The sequence below is a fragment of the Pocillopora damicornis genome, chromosome 5 (genome assembly GCF_964200805.1).
Source record: "Pocillopora damicornis chromosome 5, jaPocDami1.2, whole genome shotgun sequence".
Classification (NCBI taxonomy): domain Eukaryota; kingdom Metazoa; phylum Cnidaria; class Anthozoa; order Scleractinia; family Pocilloporidae; genus Pocillopora; species Pocillopora damicornis.
Window position 1 is genome coordinate 16,867,532 of NC_142674.1, and position 15,740 is coordinate 16,883,271.

Sequence of the window (15,740 nt, forward strand, 5' to 3'; positions counted from 1 at the left end):
AACGAATGGATCTTAATAGGGGAATTCAGACAGGATACTCTTCTCTGTGTATTATTAGATTTATGGACAAAGATGTTGCATAGAAATAAAACTTTTAATTGTTACAACAAGTGAATTTCAACGTTTCAGGCTACGGCCATCAACTGCTAAAACTTTTACAATAAAGTTGAAAATCAAAAATTGACAACGTTAAAATCCTAGTGTGTTTCTTTTAACATTTTTGCACAGTCATCCATTTGAGCAACACAAAACAGTGTCATTTTCCCTGGCTTTATAACATAATAAATTCCTTACAGATGTTGAGAGAACACGAATGAGGCTTATAAATAGGGAACTGTAAGTTGTGTGATTTATAAGCTTCAAGCCATCAATCTTTTTTAACTTGGAGATGTTAGTTCGAAGTCTCCTTGGAAATTAGAAACTGGGGATATCGAGACTAATAATTATGTATTTTGGTATTCTTTTTGACAAGCAGCAGATTAATGCAGCAAAGGAAGTAAAGAGCATAGGTAGAGTGATAACATGACATATGACTCTTTGCGCACGACTTATTGTTTTCAAAGGTTGTATGGCGTGGTCATCTTGGAGTGTCTGCAAAGAATATAACCAGAACCGGCAAAGAGTCGGTAAGTGACAATAGATTGCAGTAATAATTAGGCAGGAATTTTCAGCAGTTATTCTCAATGGATGTTTTCTCTAACAGAAATAAGATGACTCAATCTCCAATTGTTTCTTACTTTAAAGATATTATCTGAATAATCTTACTTCTAGAATTTAACTGCTCAAGAACTCGGGAATCACGTAAATGTAAGTGATTTTGTGTATGAGGAGAAATTAAAGGACACATTTTTGGTAGAAAATGCTGCACAGATATCCCTCAACTATCCTTTTATCGACTTCCAAACTCTTTGTAAAATACACCTTGGTTTTACCAACCGAGTTGGTTATGGAGATTGACCGTAAATAGTTTCCAAGCTGACGTTCCGAGCGTTAGCTCCTACGAAGTTCAAACGGTCGAAACGTCAGCTTAGAAAATCTTTATGGTGGCCAATTTATATTAAATTAATCCTGAGCTCAAGAGTCAGTCGGTTACCCGTAAATCATCGCTTTAGTTTAAACGCTCTCTAAGCGGTTCTCCTTCAAATGAGATACTCTGGACTAAGGATGGGTTCAATCTTGGTAGCAACAACACTACCACGATTAATCGAGTGAGTTATGGAGATGCTGGTCAATACACATGTAGCGCTTAAAACAGTGAAGGGAAAAACGAATCAGCTTTTCACATTAGAGTCACAGGTAAATGTTGACTCACTTTTGTTTCATTCAGTTGCTCTTCTCATTCTTTAATGTTTTTTTTTTTCGAATTGTACTTGTTAATTCTATGCCCAGGTCTTCCTGAAATTAATCCTGAGCTCAAGAATCAGTCGGTTGCATATAATTCATCGCTTCACTTAATTTGCTTTCTGAGCGCTTTCCCTACACTTACGGTACACTGGACTAAGGATGGGGTGAATCTCGGTAACAACAACACTTACACGATTCGTCAAGCAAGATTGAAGCACTCTGGTCAATACACATGCAGCGCCAAAAACAGCGGAGGGAGCAAAAACTCAACTTTCTGGATCGAAGTGGCGGGAGGTACGGTTCTCATTTGCATATAGAGAGATCTGGAGTCGAAAATCAGTTTAAATCTTTACCTCGATGAGGAAAAAAAATTCCATTCCCTGGTACCAAATCAGATTTAAGAGCTTGAAACCACATTAGTTTAAAATCGATTAAAAGTAATGAAAAAAAAAGAGTGCTCTAACGATGATAACATTTAAAGAGCGAGAACATGACAACTGATATATCAAATCATGTGAATTAATTTCGTGTTCAGACACATGTAATTAATTTTTGGGCAGCTTAAACCAATTGTTTTTTGGAGCGTCGAGCAATTTTGACTTTATAGATACCAACATACCATTTTTAGCTCATTCATTCTGGAAGCAATGAATGAGGTATCGTGGTGAAGCAGTTGTTGACGGAAATTGTGGATCTTGAACTGAAGTAATTTTGTATGCTACCCCTCCCCACTTAGTGAAAGTCAAAATTAATTTCGATGAAGTTCAGAAACTCACGTGGAAAGAATAATTGTATGGCTTTTAATAAAAGTAATAACTCAGATCACATTTGCGAACTTCTAAAAATGCAACTTGAATCGAGAAGCCGAAATGTACACGTAGGGGGACCCGTAGCGGGTTCATTTCAACACACTCTGTGACCAAGCGAAAGAGCGGAAGAGCATAATGAAATTTTTTCCGAGCTCCAATATTTCTGTGCGGACTTGAGGCTCGCTCGAACAAAAACAGCAATATCTATTCGGTCAGTACAAAATGCAGACTGCAGACCGCAGACTAGGTACAAAATGCAGACTGCAGATAAAATGCAGACTGATAATTTATACTGTTTTCGTGTGATAGGTGATAACATGTCATCTTACAACTTACCGAGCGTCATGCTTTTCCGCGATCATCCTTCGCAATTATTTGTACTATTGTGGAATATTCCTTGCCCGTTTCTTGATCAAAATCATTCTTAGTAAAATTTCAAGCCTTCATACAATCTCCTACAATAATTTCGCAACTAAATAAGATTATATAATAAGCTCAGTTATGCACGCATTCTGATTGGTTCTCAGTTATGATCTATTGGAGGACAGACAACTTGGAATGTATTTGTTAAGTAGATGTAGATGTAAATGAGGTCTCACCACTGAATACTTAACAAGCGCAGTATTCGTGAAACAATGGACAGCTTTGCACATGGTCCGTACGATTCATCTTTTTAGCTGATATGTGTTCATTTCGTTGACAAAAATGCGGACTGAGACCAAAACTGTTCCTTCGCCTTAATATATTTTCAACGTTCAAGGGTGTTCATACACTAATTTTCACATATGTACCTTATATTGCTATTGGCTTACATGAGAAACAGGCTAATTTTTATGGGGAAAAGTGTGAATGAGCTGGCTCCCAGAGCCCTTTGATTTGTCACGGCATCTATTATAAAAGTTCGTTTAAAATTTTTGACTTTTTTTTTCTCCCTTTTAAATACCCGTGACTAAGGAGTCATGATTTCATGTATATTTTCAAAAGTGGTAAAAGTGTATACGTCACAGTTTGTCGAAGCGGCTATCAGTGCCTCATTATCTGAGGGCCTGTTTACATGGAGGCGGGGTACCCCAGGTAGGTGAGGTAACCCGCCTGGCCGTGGTCGAAAAATAAAACGCGTTTACATGCAATCTTACAACCTCAGGTGCTGGGGTGAGGTTTCTTGAGGTTGTCGACACTAGTGCTCACAACTGGGGAGTTTGAGCATAGGCGTCCCAGGCTTATGTCTCGAGAAAGACAAAAGATTAATTCTCGGACACGTATCTATTTATTCATGGAAGCGTCACGCATTCTGTTACGCGGTGTGAGGTTACGCGAGCAATCTTTGACTTAATAAGTTATTAGGAATAATTTGTTATATGGTCCACTTACAACGCTAAATATTCCGAAATGTGGACATTTTACACTCCTTGTGTGTCCGTTGCGGTTTCTGGTGATTTCTGCCATGAGACGGCTAGGAAATGTACAAAGTTTTAAAACATACGTGTTTCGCTTTAGAGCTTTTTGCCATGAAAGCGGGTCACCCCACCTATCATGTGAACGTGATCAAGATAAAATAAGAAATTATATGGACAGGCAGGTTACCCTACCCCCATGCCAACAGGCCCTTAGTATTTATTATTGAAGTTAGATAGCGATATTTGAAGAAACATCCATGCCAACGTTTCATTGAATTGAAATTTGCAAAATCAGCGACCAAAACGTCGAAGAAATGTATGAAAATAATCCCGCAATTACGTCGTTATGAACTTTTTCTACAACGGAAAATTTGACTGTATAAAATGACGGGTTTGACCACAGGCGGCCAAAGCTCACGTCTCGAGAAGAAGTTAACGATTAATTCATGAAAACGTCACGCGTTGTGTGACTCTGTGTTAAGTTAAGAAAGGAACCGTTGAAAATTTGAACACGATATAAGGAATAGTATGAGGAACAAAATTAAGTCGAGTTACAATGAGAAATATTTCGAAATATGAACATTTTACACATAAAATCAATAAAACTTACTCACATCATGTGTGCCCGTTGTAGTTTCTGGCGATTTCTGCCGTGTTAAGCTTACTTTACCATCATTGTTATTATGTTGACAGGAATAACAGTGAATGACCCTAAATGACCCTGAATCGCTTTCTTTGCTGGAGATTTTGGGCAGCTTCAGCGTACCAGACACTGAAGTATAAGTGTACATGTGTCATGCTATCTCATGACCTATGACTTAATCGAATTGAAGGGATTTCTAAATTCACCGGAAGTAACGCTGTTTTTCCAGCCCAACTACAAATTTAAGTTTTCTTGCTTCCAAATTTTTCTATTAAGCATTGGTGGATGTCGAACGGAAATTTCAATACTTTGCTAGATAAATGCTTTTGACTGAATAATACCCAGTAATTTCTGCTCCCGCTTCCCGCCTTCTCCCGCCCCCGTTCTGCCGGGCTCCCGCCCCCATGTCCCCCTCCACAAGATATGAAATAGTTTAAGAAAATAAAATAATGTTTTGATGTCACGTTGGGCTGGCTAATACCTTTCAATATCAAAAGAGAAGAAAACCTATTGCAAAATAAACTTGGATTAAAACTAGGCTCGGCAATAACGTAGTTTGCTTTTGTTTTGATACTAGTTAAGTTAGGGTTGGATAAGGGAGGGGGGAGAGGGGGTTAAAATGGACAATGCGACCCTTTGTTTAGCTTGATGATCTTTTTACTTCAAGTCTCTCCCCAGATCACTGAGCCTCCGAAAAGCCAATCTGTTACCGAAGAATACCCTGTAAACCTTAGTTGCGTAGCCTCAGGTATTCCAACACCAACCTTCGTCTGGACTTTTAATAATGGTGACCTGCCATCTGGTATCAATCAAATCGATCACGAAGAAGAATCATTCGTAGTTTCGCCAAGTGTCACGAAAGGGATGAATGGGACTTACAGGTGTACAGCAAAAAACAAAGCAAACACAACCAGTTCCTCAGCAACTCTGCGTGTTTATGGTAAGTTAAGTTATAATGATATTGATGATGATGATGATGATGATGATGATGACGACGACGATGGTGACGTTGATAATGACGATGATAATGTTGAAGATGAAGAAGAGAAATAGGGAGTAAAGAAATTAAGACAGAAAAATGAACTAGTAAATCCATGGGCAATAGCGACGGAGAAAAGGAATAGCGCGAAGAGAATTTAGGCAAACTCGGCCCAGTTGTATAACGGGCAGATAACGCTATCTAACGGTTAAATATTTATCCGGTGAATTTGTGATAGCAAAACGTAAAGCGTTATCCACCAGATAGAGTTTTATCCAGTGGATAGTGTTATCTACCCTTCGAACAATCGGGGCATGACCTTCAAAAAACGGGTGATATGAATGCTTAATACTAATGCCCTCGGATCTTTGTGATTACAAACGCAAAGAACTGCGTAGATCTGGGTAGGAAAGTAACGCTAAGGGAAAAGGACATGTGATGGCACTATTGAGAGTTGATTGATTCGAAATACTTGACGATATGCAATGTAATCCCAAACTGGAAAAATCTGAAGAAGAGACTTTCGAGATTGAGAGATCCAGAATCTCAGAAGAGAACAAAAGGGAAGCGAGACGCAAAAGCCAATTTTACATACGACACACAATTGGTATTCTCCACTTTGAACAAGGACACTAAAACAGAGGAAAATACTTAAAACGAAGACGCTTCCATCCGTGACCGAAATTGGAGGTCGAATACCGATCGAGCGTTCGAAAGAATTCCTTCGCACCCTCAATGGCTTTTGTAACTCGTAATGAGACTTAGCCAATGAGGATGGAGAATATCACATATTGACGATTTACTGATTTACACGCACGAAATAAGTTTTCATTCGTAAGCTGGTCAAAGAAGCCGAGAGCCAATCAAATGGTGCGTATCGTCTTTTTTACTTGTGAGGAAAACGATAAATTGAATCGGGAAGTATTATGCTTTTTGACGCGTGGTGCGCACCAATGTCATTCTAATTAATCCTCTCAGGGAATAGTTTCGCTTTTCAAACCACTCTTAAAATGGAAAATCCGCTCTCAGGACTGTTTAACGAGTCAAACTACTTTCAAACGATGACTGACGAACTTCTGTGGAGAATCATGAGGAATAGAAAGCATGCAGAGCAAAAACACAAAAGAGAAAACAGCGAGTCGGTTTGTACCAGAAATCTCATTCGCTCGCTGCGCACACCTGTTCGATTTCTGATACTGCTAACTTGTGCGTAAATTACCATACGGACAGACTTTCCTTGAAGTATTCCCTGTCGGTTGAATTGTCATAAGAGATTTTGATTCTAGTTGCGTCTATGATGTCCACAATTTATCCACAGAAATTCGACCACGCGAGCTTGAGAAAATATTGTAAGTCCACTCTCCTCAGGAAGTGATAGAAAACGATCTAATGAAGATGTTGTGGTGCTTTAGAATTTAGACAGACGATCATTTACTTGAAATCAGACCCATTACAATAGTGATGGAAAAGAAAGAAACTTCGTGTTGCATGAGTCACTTGTTGTGTCCTCCTGATTCAAGGGTGCAGAAAAAAGAATAAGAGAAGATGAAACACTATAAAGACCTTAATTCAGAAGTTTAGCGAAGGATCTGGGGCGGTCGAAACAGGAAATTTAAAACATGAGGGCTTCAAGCTTGTTCTGAAACTCTATCGAAACCCCTCCGAAACTCTTTTATCATCTTCGGTCACATTTGACTAGTTTCGTTTCCATGTTTTTGTTTGTTTTGTTTTGTTTTTTGGAGTGTCTATAATATAGTTGTGGTTTTAATTCGACACTAGTATTCTAACGAATTGCCCCATTTTGAACGCAGGAAAAGCCTCTGCTCAAGTTGTTCCAGAGAAATACATAACACTGACAAAAGGAGACATCCTCACTTTGACTTGCAAAGTCAACGAGGAAACAATAAGCGTAATATGGAAAAAAGATGGAGTCCCAATAACAGAGAGAGCAATTATAGATCAAAGATTACATAAACTTGTTATTACTGAAGTTGTGGAAAAAGACAATGGTGAATATTCTTGTGAAGCACGTAACAAGCCAGGAATTGTGGCTCGCTCTGTTGTGACAGTAAACGTCAAAAGTAAGTTGTTTAAGCAACCACATATAATTTTAATAATTAACTATGTACGGTCATTTTTATAAAACACACCTCCGCTTTTTATGTTCCTCACAAACTTTTCCAGTGGTTTTTTGGTCTTCTGGGAACTAGAAATTTGAAATGAATTAAATTTGTAAGAAATTTTTAAAAACTGTTTCAAAACGAATTTAAAACAGTAGCAGTATGTTAAACATATTCTATAATTCTTTCACCAATCTTTCTCTTTCTATCTGCCTGTTTTTTGTAAATTAACACATCTACGTCTGTTTTTCCAAAGGTTAATCCCGCCCACCCAACGCGAGCAATGAACAACGTAAATTGTTGCAACAAAAAAAAGAAAAAAAATTAGCTCTCTATCCGGATAATTGGTGATATTAATTTTTATTTTTAATGCCGACCAGCAAATTAATTTCCTACTAAGCTTCTTCTATTATTACATTTCAGGAAATTCAGAGGCTCCCTCCAGCAGCTCACTGGAGTGGTACTACATTGGGGGACCTTTGGCTGCTGTGGTTTTTCTACTGGCGCTCACTTCATACATTAAAAAACGCCGTGAGACAGGTAAAATGTTACCATACGGAAATAAAATGTCTTAATATGGCAGATTGTGGCTTTTAATACGTCAATGTTTTAGAGCACGAAAGAGCTATTTTAAGCAGGTCATATTCTGCATTTCCAGCGCTGATTTTGAAGGTCCTTTTACAGTCCCGGCAAAGCCCATTACTAATCAAATTACAAAAACGTTACAAATTCTATGAAACTAATCACCATGATAACCCACCTTATTCCTTCACCCGTTGTTTGACAACAGAGTCAAATATAAGTTACACGTGGTTTCTGAGTCGCAAGCTTTAACTTAGTTAATGATGTCATTCTTACTCACAACGAAGCGATTTCTTTCATCTCTTTCCACATATCCTTTGATAATAGCCCCACCTGAGGTGCCACCCAGGCTACAGTAAGTGAATTGTCTGTTTTTTTTTTTTTGACGCTCACTGTTTGAACGTGTGGTTATTTCCGAATAAGTTTTAGTAGAGTAGTGATAAGTGTCACTGCTGAGCAAATGCGTCTTTTTTTATCAGTTTGGACCGATTATATTCACCATTAAGAGCACACTGGCCAAAATAAAAGGTTTTTATTTTGAAGCAGCTGCAGTTTCGAAGAGGTTCTTATCAAATGGCAGTCAAATGTTTCCTAATATTCTTTCTGTTTTGGATTCGTTTGTCCTTCAATTGTTTTAACACCTTGTTTAGTATCTTTTTTTTTGTTACCAGTATGCCTGGTTGTGAGTGGCGTACTTTTAAAGAAGAAGAGAAGCTTTGACCCTTCGTCACTCTTTGTTACAGAAATTACAGTTGAAATACACTCGGAGTCTTGTAGACCGATTTAAAATACCACTCGATATACCGATTGTAGACTATACTTCGGATGGTTTGGTTAGTATTTTATTTCTCGCGCAGGAGGTACGATATTTATATGATGTAAAATGCCGAAAAACACAGTCAGGTTAGGTTATTTTGAGGTTATCTTCTATCTTTATTCAATTTTTTTTTTATAAAATCTCCTCTCTGGGTCGATGCGTCGAAAAAACGGGTTTAGCAAATTAGCATCCAAACTTCACCTATTTCAATAATTTTTCATTGGCAAGTGATAATTTTCTGAAGCACCCGGAAATGAAATGAAAAGAAAAAATTTAAATCGAAGATATAGAGGATATCTTTACCACGTTATGTTAAACCAGATTCAAAGAAGGAAAAGGTAGATAGGTAACACAGATAGTTAAAGTCTCTTTTTCATCTGCAATTATTCAGTGAAGGGGAAGATGAAGTTGAGATGGATCAGCTGAACGCAAACACAGACGGATGGGAGATTGCAGTTGACCGCCTGATCCTTCGCGAGCATATTGGCAAAGGGGCATTCGGTTCAGTGTGGCGAGCGCTACTGGGTCGTTCCCGTGGCAGACCTGGAAATCGCACAGTTGCTGCGAAATGCTACCTACGTAAGTACTTTTTCAGGTCTTTCTTTCATACAAAGCTTGATTGAACTATCCTTTATTAATTTTTTGAGTAATTTATCTCAATAAAGAGCATTTCTCTTAGAACATGCTTTATTAACCTACCTAATACATAACATGGATAGCTTAAAAACTATGCGCTGTTCAAATGATTTATGGATGGTTCCCGGGGGGACCAGTTGTTAATCTTTTGTCATACAACGCTATTAAAATAGAACAGAACACGAATATCATTTGGAGTATAAGAAGCTGTGGAGAAAAAATGAAAATTTATCGATTAAATTGCATTCAAGTGTATAAAAGCGGAAAATACTGCAATACTAAAAATGTCACTCTGTCGTATATTTTGCAAAGTAGCCCGCTTAGAAACTTTTAGTGGGAAATAATGTCATGACACCTCAAAGAAACCTTGAGAGGGTGAGTCTAGCGGAAAAAACTCGGAGCCATTTGCCAGTCTAGTGGTGGTAGTATGATCTTCTTGCGCTGGACAAGCTGAAAATCACAATGCAGTAGAACCTGTATTAAGCGGTCAGTTTTGAAAGTCCCGAAACTTTCCTCCTTTACTTATAGTACTTTTTATATCAAGCGGTTGTGGTCACCTTTTACTAAGTCCCAACAGCCTATTTGTAATGTTCCCCACCTTTATCGAACGGTCACTAAAGCGGAAGTACTCAAATAAAATTAAGAATAATCTTTCAAGTAAAATTTAATCCATGTTTATCTCCCGAAATCAATGTTAGGAATATTTTTGAGCGAGGTTGTGTATGTTAAGTGGTCCGTGATGGCATAGAGTGGCATTTTTTAAACTTTTATCAATAGTAGCCCTATTCCGTGGAACCTATATTAAACGGTCAACCATCCCCGCGCGTGACCGCTAAATACAGGTTCGACTGTAACAAACTTAGAGAGTCAAATGAATTTATAATAACTCTGGGAATGCTTACGAATTATTGTAGCTTTTAGTAAGATAAAAGCAAGGATTATCTAATTTATGACCTGCAGGAAACAAAAAGGCGCAAACAGAACATGTATTTAAAAAAAAAATGTCCCAAATATATATTCGACTGACTGTTAGGTATTATAACAAATGGAATTTCCAGGCTTAATTGCGTCTCTACTTTTGTAAGTTATCTGTAAACAATTGCACGGTTCAATGGGCTTGCCTAGTTAACAACAATGCTCGAGATGCGCAGCGTTTTCTTAGCAAATATTTTTTTCAAGGAGGATGAATCTATTTTGGAAATTTCATGTTCAATAAATTGAACAATACGGCTAACTGACATTTTTGTGGCAAGTATGGATTATATGGAGTCTAGTAAATTAATTTTTTTTATGTAGACCAAATGCCTTATAATTTGCGCTGGTAAGATAACACCAAGCATACAACAATTCCAGATGTGGATGTTTACCACATAATTAATTGTGTCTCTCTTGACATGCAAAGTTTGTTTGTTTATCTAATTATTGTGTGGTTTCCTAGCAATCTCCGGAGAGAAAGGAAGGAAGGCCCTGCTGAGAGAGATCGAGTTATTAAAACTCTTTGGAAGGGAGGGCCATGAAAATGTTGTTAAGTTCATTGGTTGTGTCACAGTTGGAGGTAATCAGCTATTGTTATGACTATAATCAACTAATTCACAGCAACGATTGAGACATCTCTGAGTTCAACCACTGGTACAATTACTTCTATCAGTATTCTTAGTCCTTGCTAAGATGGTGTACTAATGCAATGGTCATTTTCAATTTTTTGACTGTTTTAAATGAATTTACTTCGCATTGTATGAGAGGCATTTTACTTGGAAGATGTTAGCTCTAAAATCTACATGCTAATTGTGATAAAAACCTCAACTTATGATGGCAAGTCTTTGTCTATTTATCTGCCATCTCTATTTTTTCTGTCTGTCTGTCATCTGTAGATTTATATCGGCCGTATTTGTCCGTCTATTTTCTATCTGTGTGTTTTCTTCTTTCACTTTCCCTCCCTGTCTCTACTTTGATTCATTACAGATATAACTTGAGGTATGACTAGATAAAGCATGTACAATTCAAACACGTTTTGGAACTTCTGCACTGCTTGCCGTAAAATAATTTTCTTGTTTTTCCCTTTTAGCTCAGCCAATACTTATCATGGAGTACCTGTGGCGAGGTGACTTGCTGGGTTATCTCAGAAAATCCAGGGGGGTTTTCGACCAATATCATCATGGAGTCGGAATTGTCGACCACTTGACAACATATGACATGGTGCTGTTTGCTAAACAGATCGCACATGGTATGACTTTCCTCGCGTCCAGAGGGGTAAGTGCTCAAACTCTTTCTGGTCATCATGTGGTCCTGCATATGATAAAATGGCATGACTTGCAAATCGTCAAACTAATACTCCATACGGCTAAAAATATCCAGCACATTAGAGTCACTATTTCACAGAGAAATGGTCGGACATTAGCATGATGTTAAACTTTCTACCTATATTTTACTTTTTTATTTTATGTAGTTTATAAAAGTCCCTTTTAGCAGATCATATAATATTTGTTTTCGATTTCAGATAATTCATCGCGATCTTGCAGCTCGTAACATCCTTCTTGATGAGCATCGTGTCTGCAAGTTGACTGACTTTGGGCTCTCTTATCAGGATTTCAAATACGGCCCAGGAAATGCCAAGAAGGTAATTTTCAGGATTTTTTCATCATTTAGTCAATTGGTTTTGGGGCTGCTGGTATGTAAGATAAAAATGTGAAGAATTAAAATATTACTGTCCTTACAAACCTTTCTTTTCAGTTGTACAGTCTTACTGCAAAACATATTTCCCTTTAATGGGAAGCCATTCTAAGCGCATCGAAGCTTTCACAGAAAAAAAAGAATGAACACAGGAAATAAGAAAGCCGGAAGAGATATCGTTCTCTGAATAACAAAGATACAAACTCGAAGGGCAAAGTAACAGAAAAATTTAAAGCAAAAGGAGTGTGTGAATTGTTTTCATAGAATTTGTACAAAGGTGTCTACTGCTATCGACTTTATCGTGAATCCTCACATCACGGTTTTAATCTGATATACAAATTATTTTAGGAGCTGTATACAAGCCTCTTTAGATTTCAGATGTTTATAATATTTTGGTTACTCATCCAGGGATGTATCCCAATCAAATGGACTGCACCCGAGATTCTCTTTGGACATGTGGAACAGTTGTCAACCAAAAGCGATGTGTACGTACTGTATTGGTTATTATCTACATATATTCCTAGAGTGAATATTTTTTACGATTCTACTTTAACGTAGCGAGGGAAACTAGAATATTCAGTGCTCTATTGATTAGAGAGTCATTAGGAAACGTCAAGCTGAGGAACAGCTGAGGTTACAGTTGTAGTATGAGACTTTATATGAATATTAAGTTTAACGACCAATATCCAAAATCTGATTAGGACAAGAAAAGACGGATGAAAGGATGAGTGGATAATCAAACAAATAAATATGGCGTTTTCTCCTAGGGAGGTTGCTTATATCTTGATGGGATGTTTTTAAACATCCCAAGTATCTGAGTAATTATTATATTTCTAACCCAGTTGAGATATATCGTCATCCTTCCATTTCTTTGACAGGTGGTCCTACGGCGTTGTCTTGTATGAAATCTTCACTGTCGGTACTTAACTTATTTGTTACTTTAAATTCAGGAAATATACTTGCCGAAATTGCACGCATAATTACTAACTGATGAGTGATACCGAGCGGGCAAAAGAGCATTGTACAATAGAGAAGTAGAAGCAACACTCAATGGCGCTGATAAATAAAATTATGACGATGCATAACAACTTGACATAAAGCTTAAGTTTAAGTAGAACTGAAAGTATTTAGTACATTATTGAAAAACCTTAAATCCATCGCTACACTTAAATTTGTTTTTTTTACAGTACTCTTTCATCTGATGTAAAACCGAAATGTATTTCAGCAATAAATTGTCGTTTTGACAGAAGAATCATTTCGATCGCGCTGAGAGGAATGAAAGTGATTACAACAAAAAAAGTGTGCTTTTTTGGCCAACAGAAAAAAACATTATTTTTCCACAGGAGGCATTCCTTACGATGGATGGTCTCAATCCACGACAATGAAAAAAATCGAAGAAGGTTATCGTCTGCCAAAGCCTGAACATATCGACGACAGTTTGTAAGTGTTGCTTCCTCTGTGTGGAATGTTATATAAGTCAAAAGCAACATCGATTGCTGCTGTGGTCAGGTGTTTTTGATACACTCGCTCTGAATAAGTAGCCTTCCTAAGAAATTAATTTTATCTTGTCACTACAAAAATTAAAATGAAAAGTTGTTGAGTCAAATAAAGAATACGATGGGTTTTTCATCACAGAATTCGTTTGAGCTGCAAAGTAATGAGATAAACTCAGCATTTGTAAGTAGTTGTAGTTTCTCAACTTTGCTACTCGCAATATTAATGCCTACCGCAGAATTACTGTGATCATATGTCCCTGTGTTTTTCTATAGATACGCGGTGATGTTAAACTGCTGGAAATACGAAAGCGCCAGCCGGCCACACTTTGTGAAGCTCTACCAAACAATGGATACATATATTAAAACAAAGGTTTGCCATACAGCGTCTAATTCAGTGTATACTTCAGAAATTGAAATTTGTATCCTACCAAGTCAATTGCGAATTTCTTTTCACGTCAATGTGATGTCAAAACGCATTAACTACCCAGCCGCTAACAATTTGTGAATTCAGTTTCATCATAAGCCAATGTTACTTTTAAACATATGCAAGTGTGGTTACGTTATGTCAGTCTGGATCATCCTTATTTTCCCTCTGTTGTCTACACACAAGAAAGAACGGAACAGATCTTAAAATAACACCTTTGGAAAACTTTGACAGAAAGGAAGACCATACCTGACTTTCAATTCATGCATGTACTAATGGTTCTTGTCTTTGTGATTGATATCTGATCTGCTCTTTTTTTTCTTTTTAGTGACTCATTTTTGGAATTTCTTTGTTGAATTTTTTAAATTCATTCGTTCAAGTTTTATCAACTCCTGCAGTTCTTGATTACCTTCTAATCTTTTTCATAGACATATGTAGATATCTTTGACGATGACAAGTATGATCAGGATAAGTACAACTTTGTCGATGACCGTGGAGCTGTTGCAAACCCAGAAGATGCAGGACCGGACGAGCTAGGAGCAGCTGCAGCAAATCCCATCGGTGAAGTGGGTGAACACGGTGCTACGGCACATCCCTTTCTGGTTGCAGTGGACGATGATGCTACAGCTTTCCCTCTTGGAATTAACGTAGGAGACGAAGGGGCACCTGCAACAGATCCCGACCGTGAAGTGGGTGAACACGGTGCTACGGCACATCCCTTTGTGATTGCAATAAACGATGGTGCTCAAGCTTTCCCTTTCGCTATTAACGTACCAGAGAAAGGGGCAGCTGCAGCAAATCTCTCCCATGAAGTGGGTAAGCACGGTGCTGCTGCACATCCCTTTGTGGTTGCAATTGATGATGGTGCTACAGCTTTCCCTTTCGCTATTAACGTACCAGAGGAAGGAGCAGCTGCAGCAAATCTCGCCCATGAAGTGGGTAAGCACGGTGCTACTGCACATCCCTTTGTGGTTGCAATTGACGATGGTGCTACAGCTTTCCCCCTCGCTATTAACTTACAAGACAAAGGGGCAGCTGCAGGAAATCTCGCCCGTGAAGTGGGTAAGCACGGTGCTACCGCACATCCCTCTATGGTTAGAACTGACGATGATGCTACAGCTTTCCCCCTCGCTATTAACTTACAAGACAAAGGGGCAGCTGCAGGAAATCTCGCCCGTGAAGTGGGTAAGCACGGTGCTACCGCACATCCCTCTATGGTTGGAATTGACGATGGTGCTACAGCTGTCCCTCTCGGAATCAAAGTAGAAGAAGAAGGTTGCGCAGCATACCCTTTTGAGAGTGATAAGAAAGATATGGATGCCCAAGCGTACCCTTTGGAGAGTGATACTTTACCATACCTTAGCGAGAACGAGGAAGAAGATGTTGATGACTCCGAGTGCCCTCTTGCGATTGAGGAAGAAAAAATTGATCCTTTACCATCCTCCCTGGTGATGGACGAAGACGGTCTAGCTGCTCCAGCATGTCCCCTTGTGACTGACGAAGAAAATTCTGATTCTTTAGCATGCCTCCTTGTGGTTGAGGAAGAAGATTCCAATAACTCAGCATGCTCCCCTGTACTTGGGGAAGAAGATTTGGAAGCCGCAGAATATTTTTCTGTAACTGAAAAAGAAGATCCTACCTCTTTCGCACGCTCCGCAAATGAGGCGAACAAAGCCGATGCCTCACCATTCCCTTGTGTGATCGAAGAGGAAGATCTTGATTCTTTAGAATACAATCCTCTGATCGAAAAAGAAGGCCTCAGTGATTTCGTCTTCCCTCCAGAAAATCAAACTAATGACGAAGATGGTGTAACAAGTGGACCT

The 15,740-nt window shown here is 38.4% G+C and overlaps 1 protein-coding gene and 1 pseudogene across 1 annotated transcript; one reads left to right on the top strand and one right to left on the bottom strand.

Annotated features, from left to right (window-relative positions):
- The window catches only part of LOC149045662 (DDB1- and CUL4-associated factor 1-like), a 413,926-nt pseudogene that overhangs the window by 308,288 nt on the left and 89,898 nt on the right, over positions 1-15,740 (bottom strand).
- Positions 569-5,246, top strand: LOC149045676 (peroxidasin-like). Its single transcript, XM_089207820.1, has 3 exons — positions 569-626; positions 1,390-1,638; positions 4,861-5,246. Exons 1-3 carry the CDS (start codon positions 569-571, stop codon positions 5,244-5,246), a joined length of 693 nt encoding a protein of 230 aa, XP_089063946.1.

What these genes read in the sequence shown, in the direction of transcription:
- LOC149045676 (XM_089207820.1), top strand. Translation starts at nt 569, where the DNA reads ATGGCGTGGTCATCTTGGAGTGTCTGCAAAGAATATAACCAGAACCGG. An exon ending in CCAGAACCGGCAAAGAGTCG is followed by an intron (nt 627 to 1,389) that starts GTAAGTGACAAT and finishes TTCTATGCCCAG; the next exon opens with GTCTTCCTGAAATTAATCCT. An exon ending in CTGGATCGAAGTGGCGGGAG is followed by an intron (nt 1,639 to 4,860) that starts GTACGGTTCTCA and finishes TTTTACTTCAAG; the next exon opens with TCTCTCCCCAGATCACTGAG.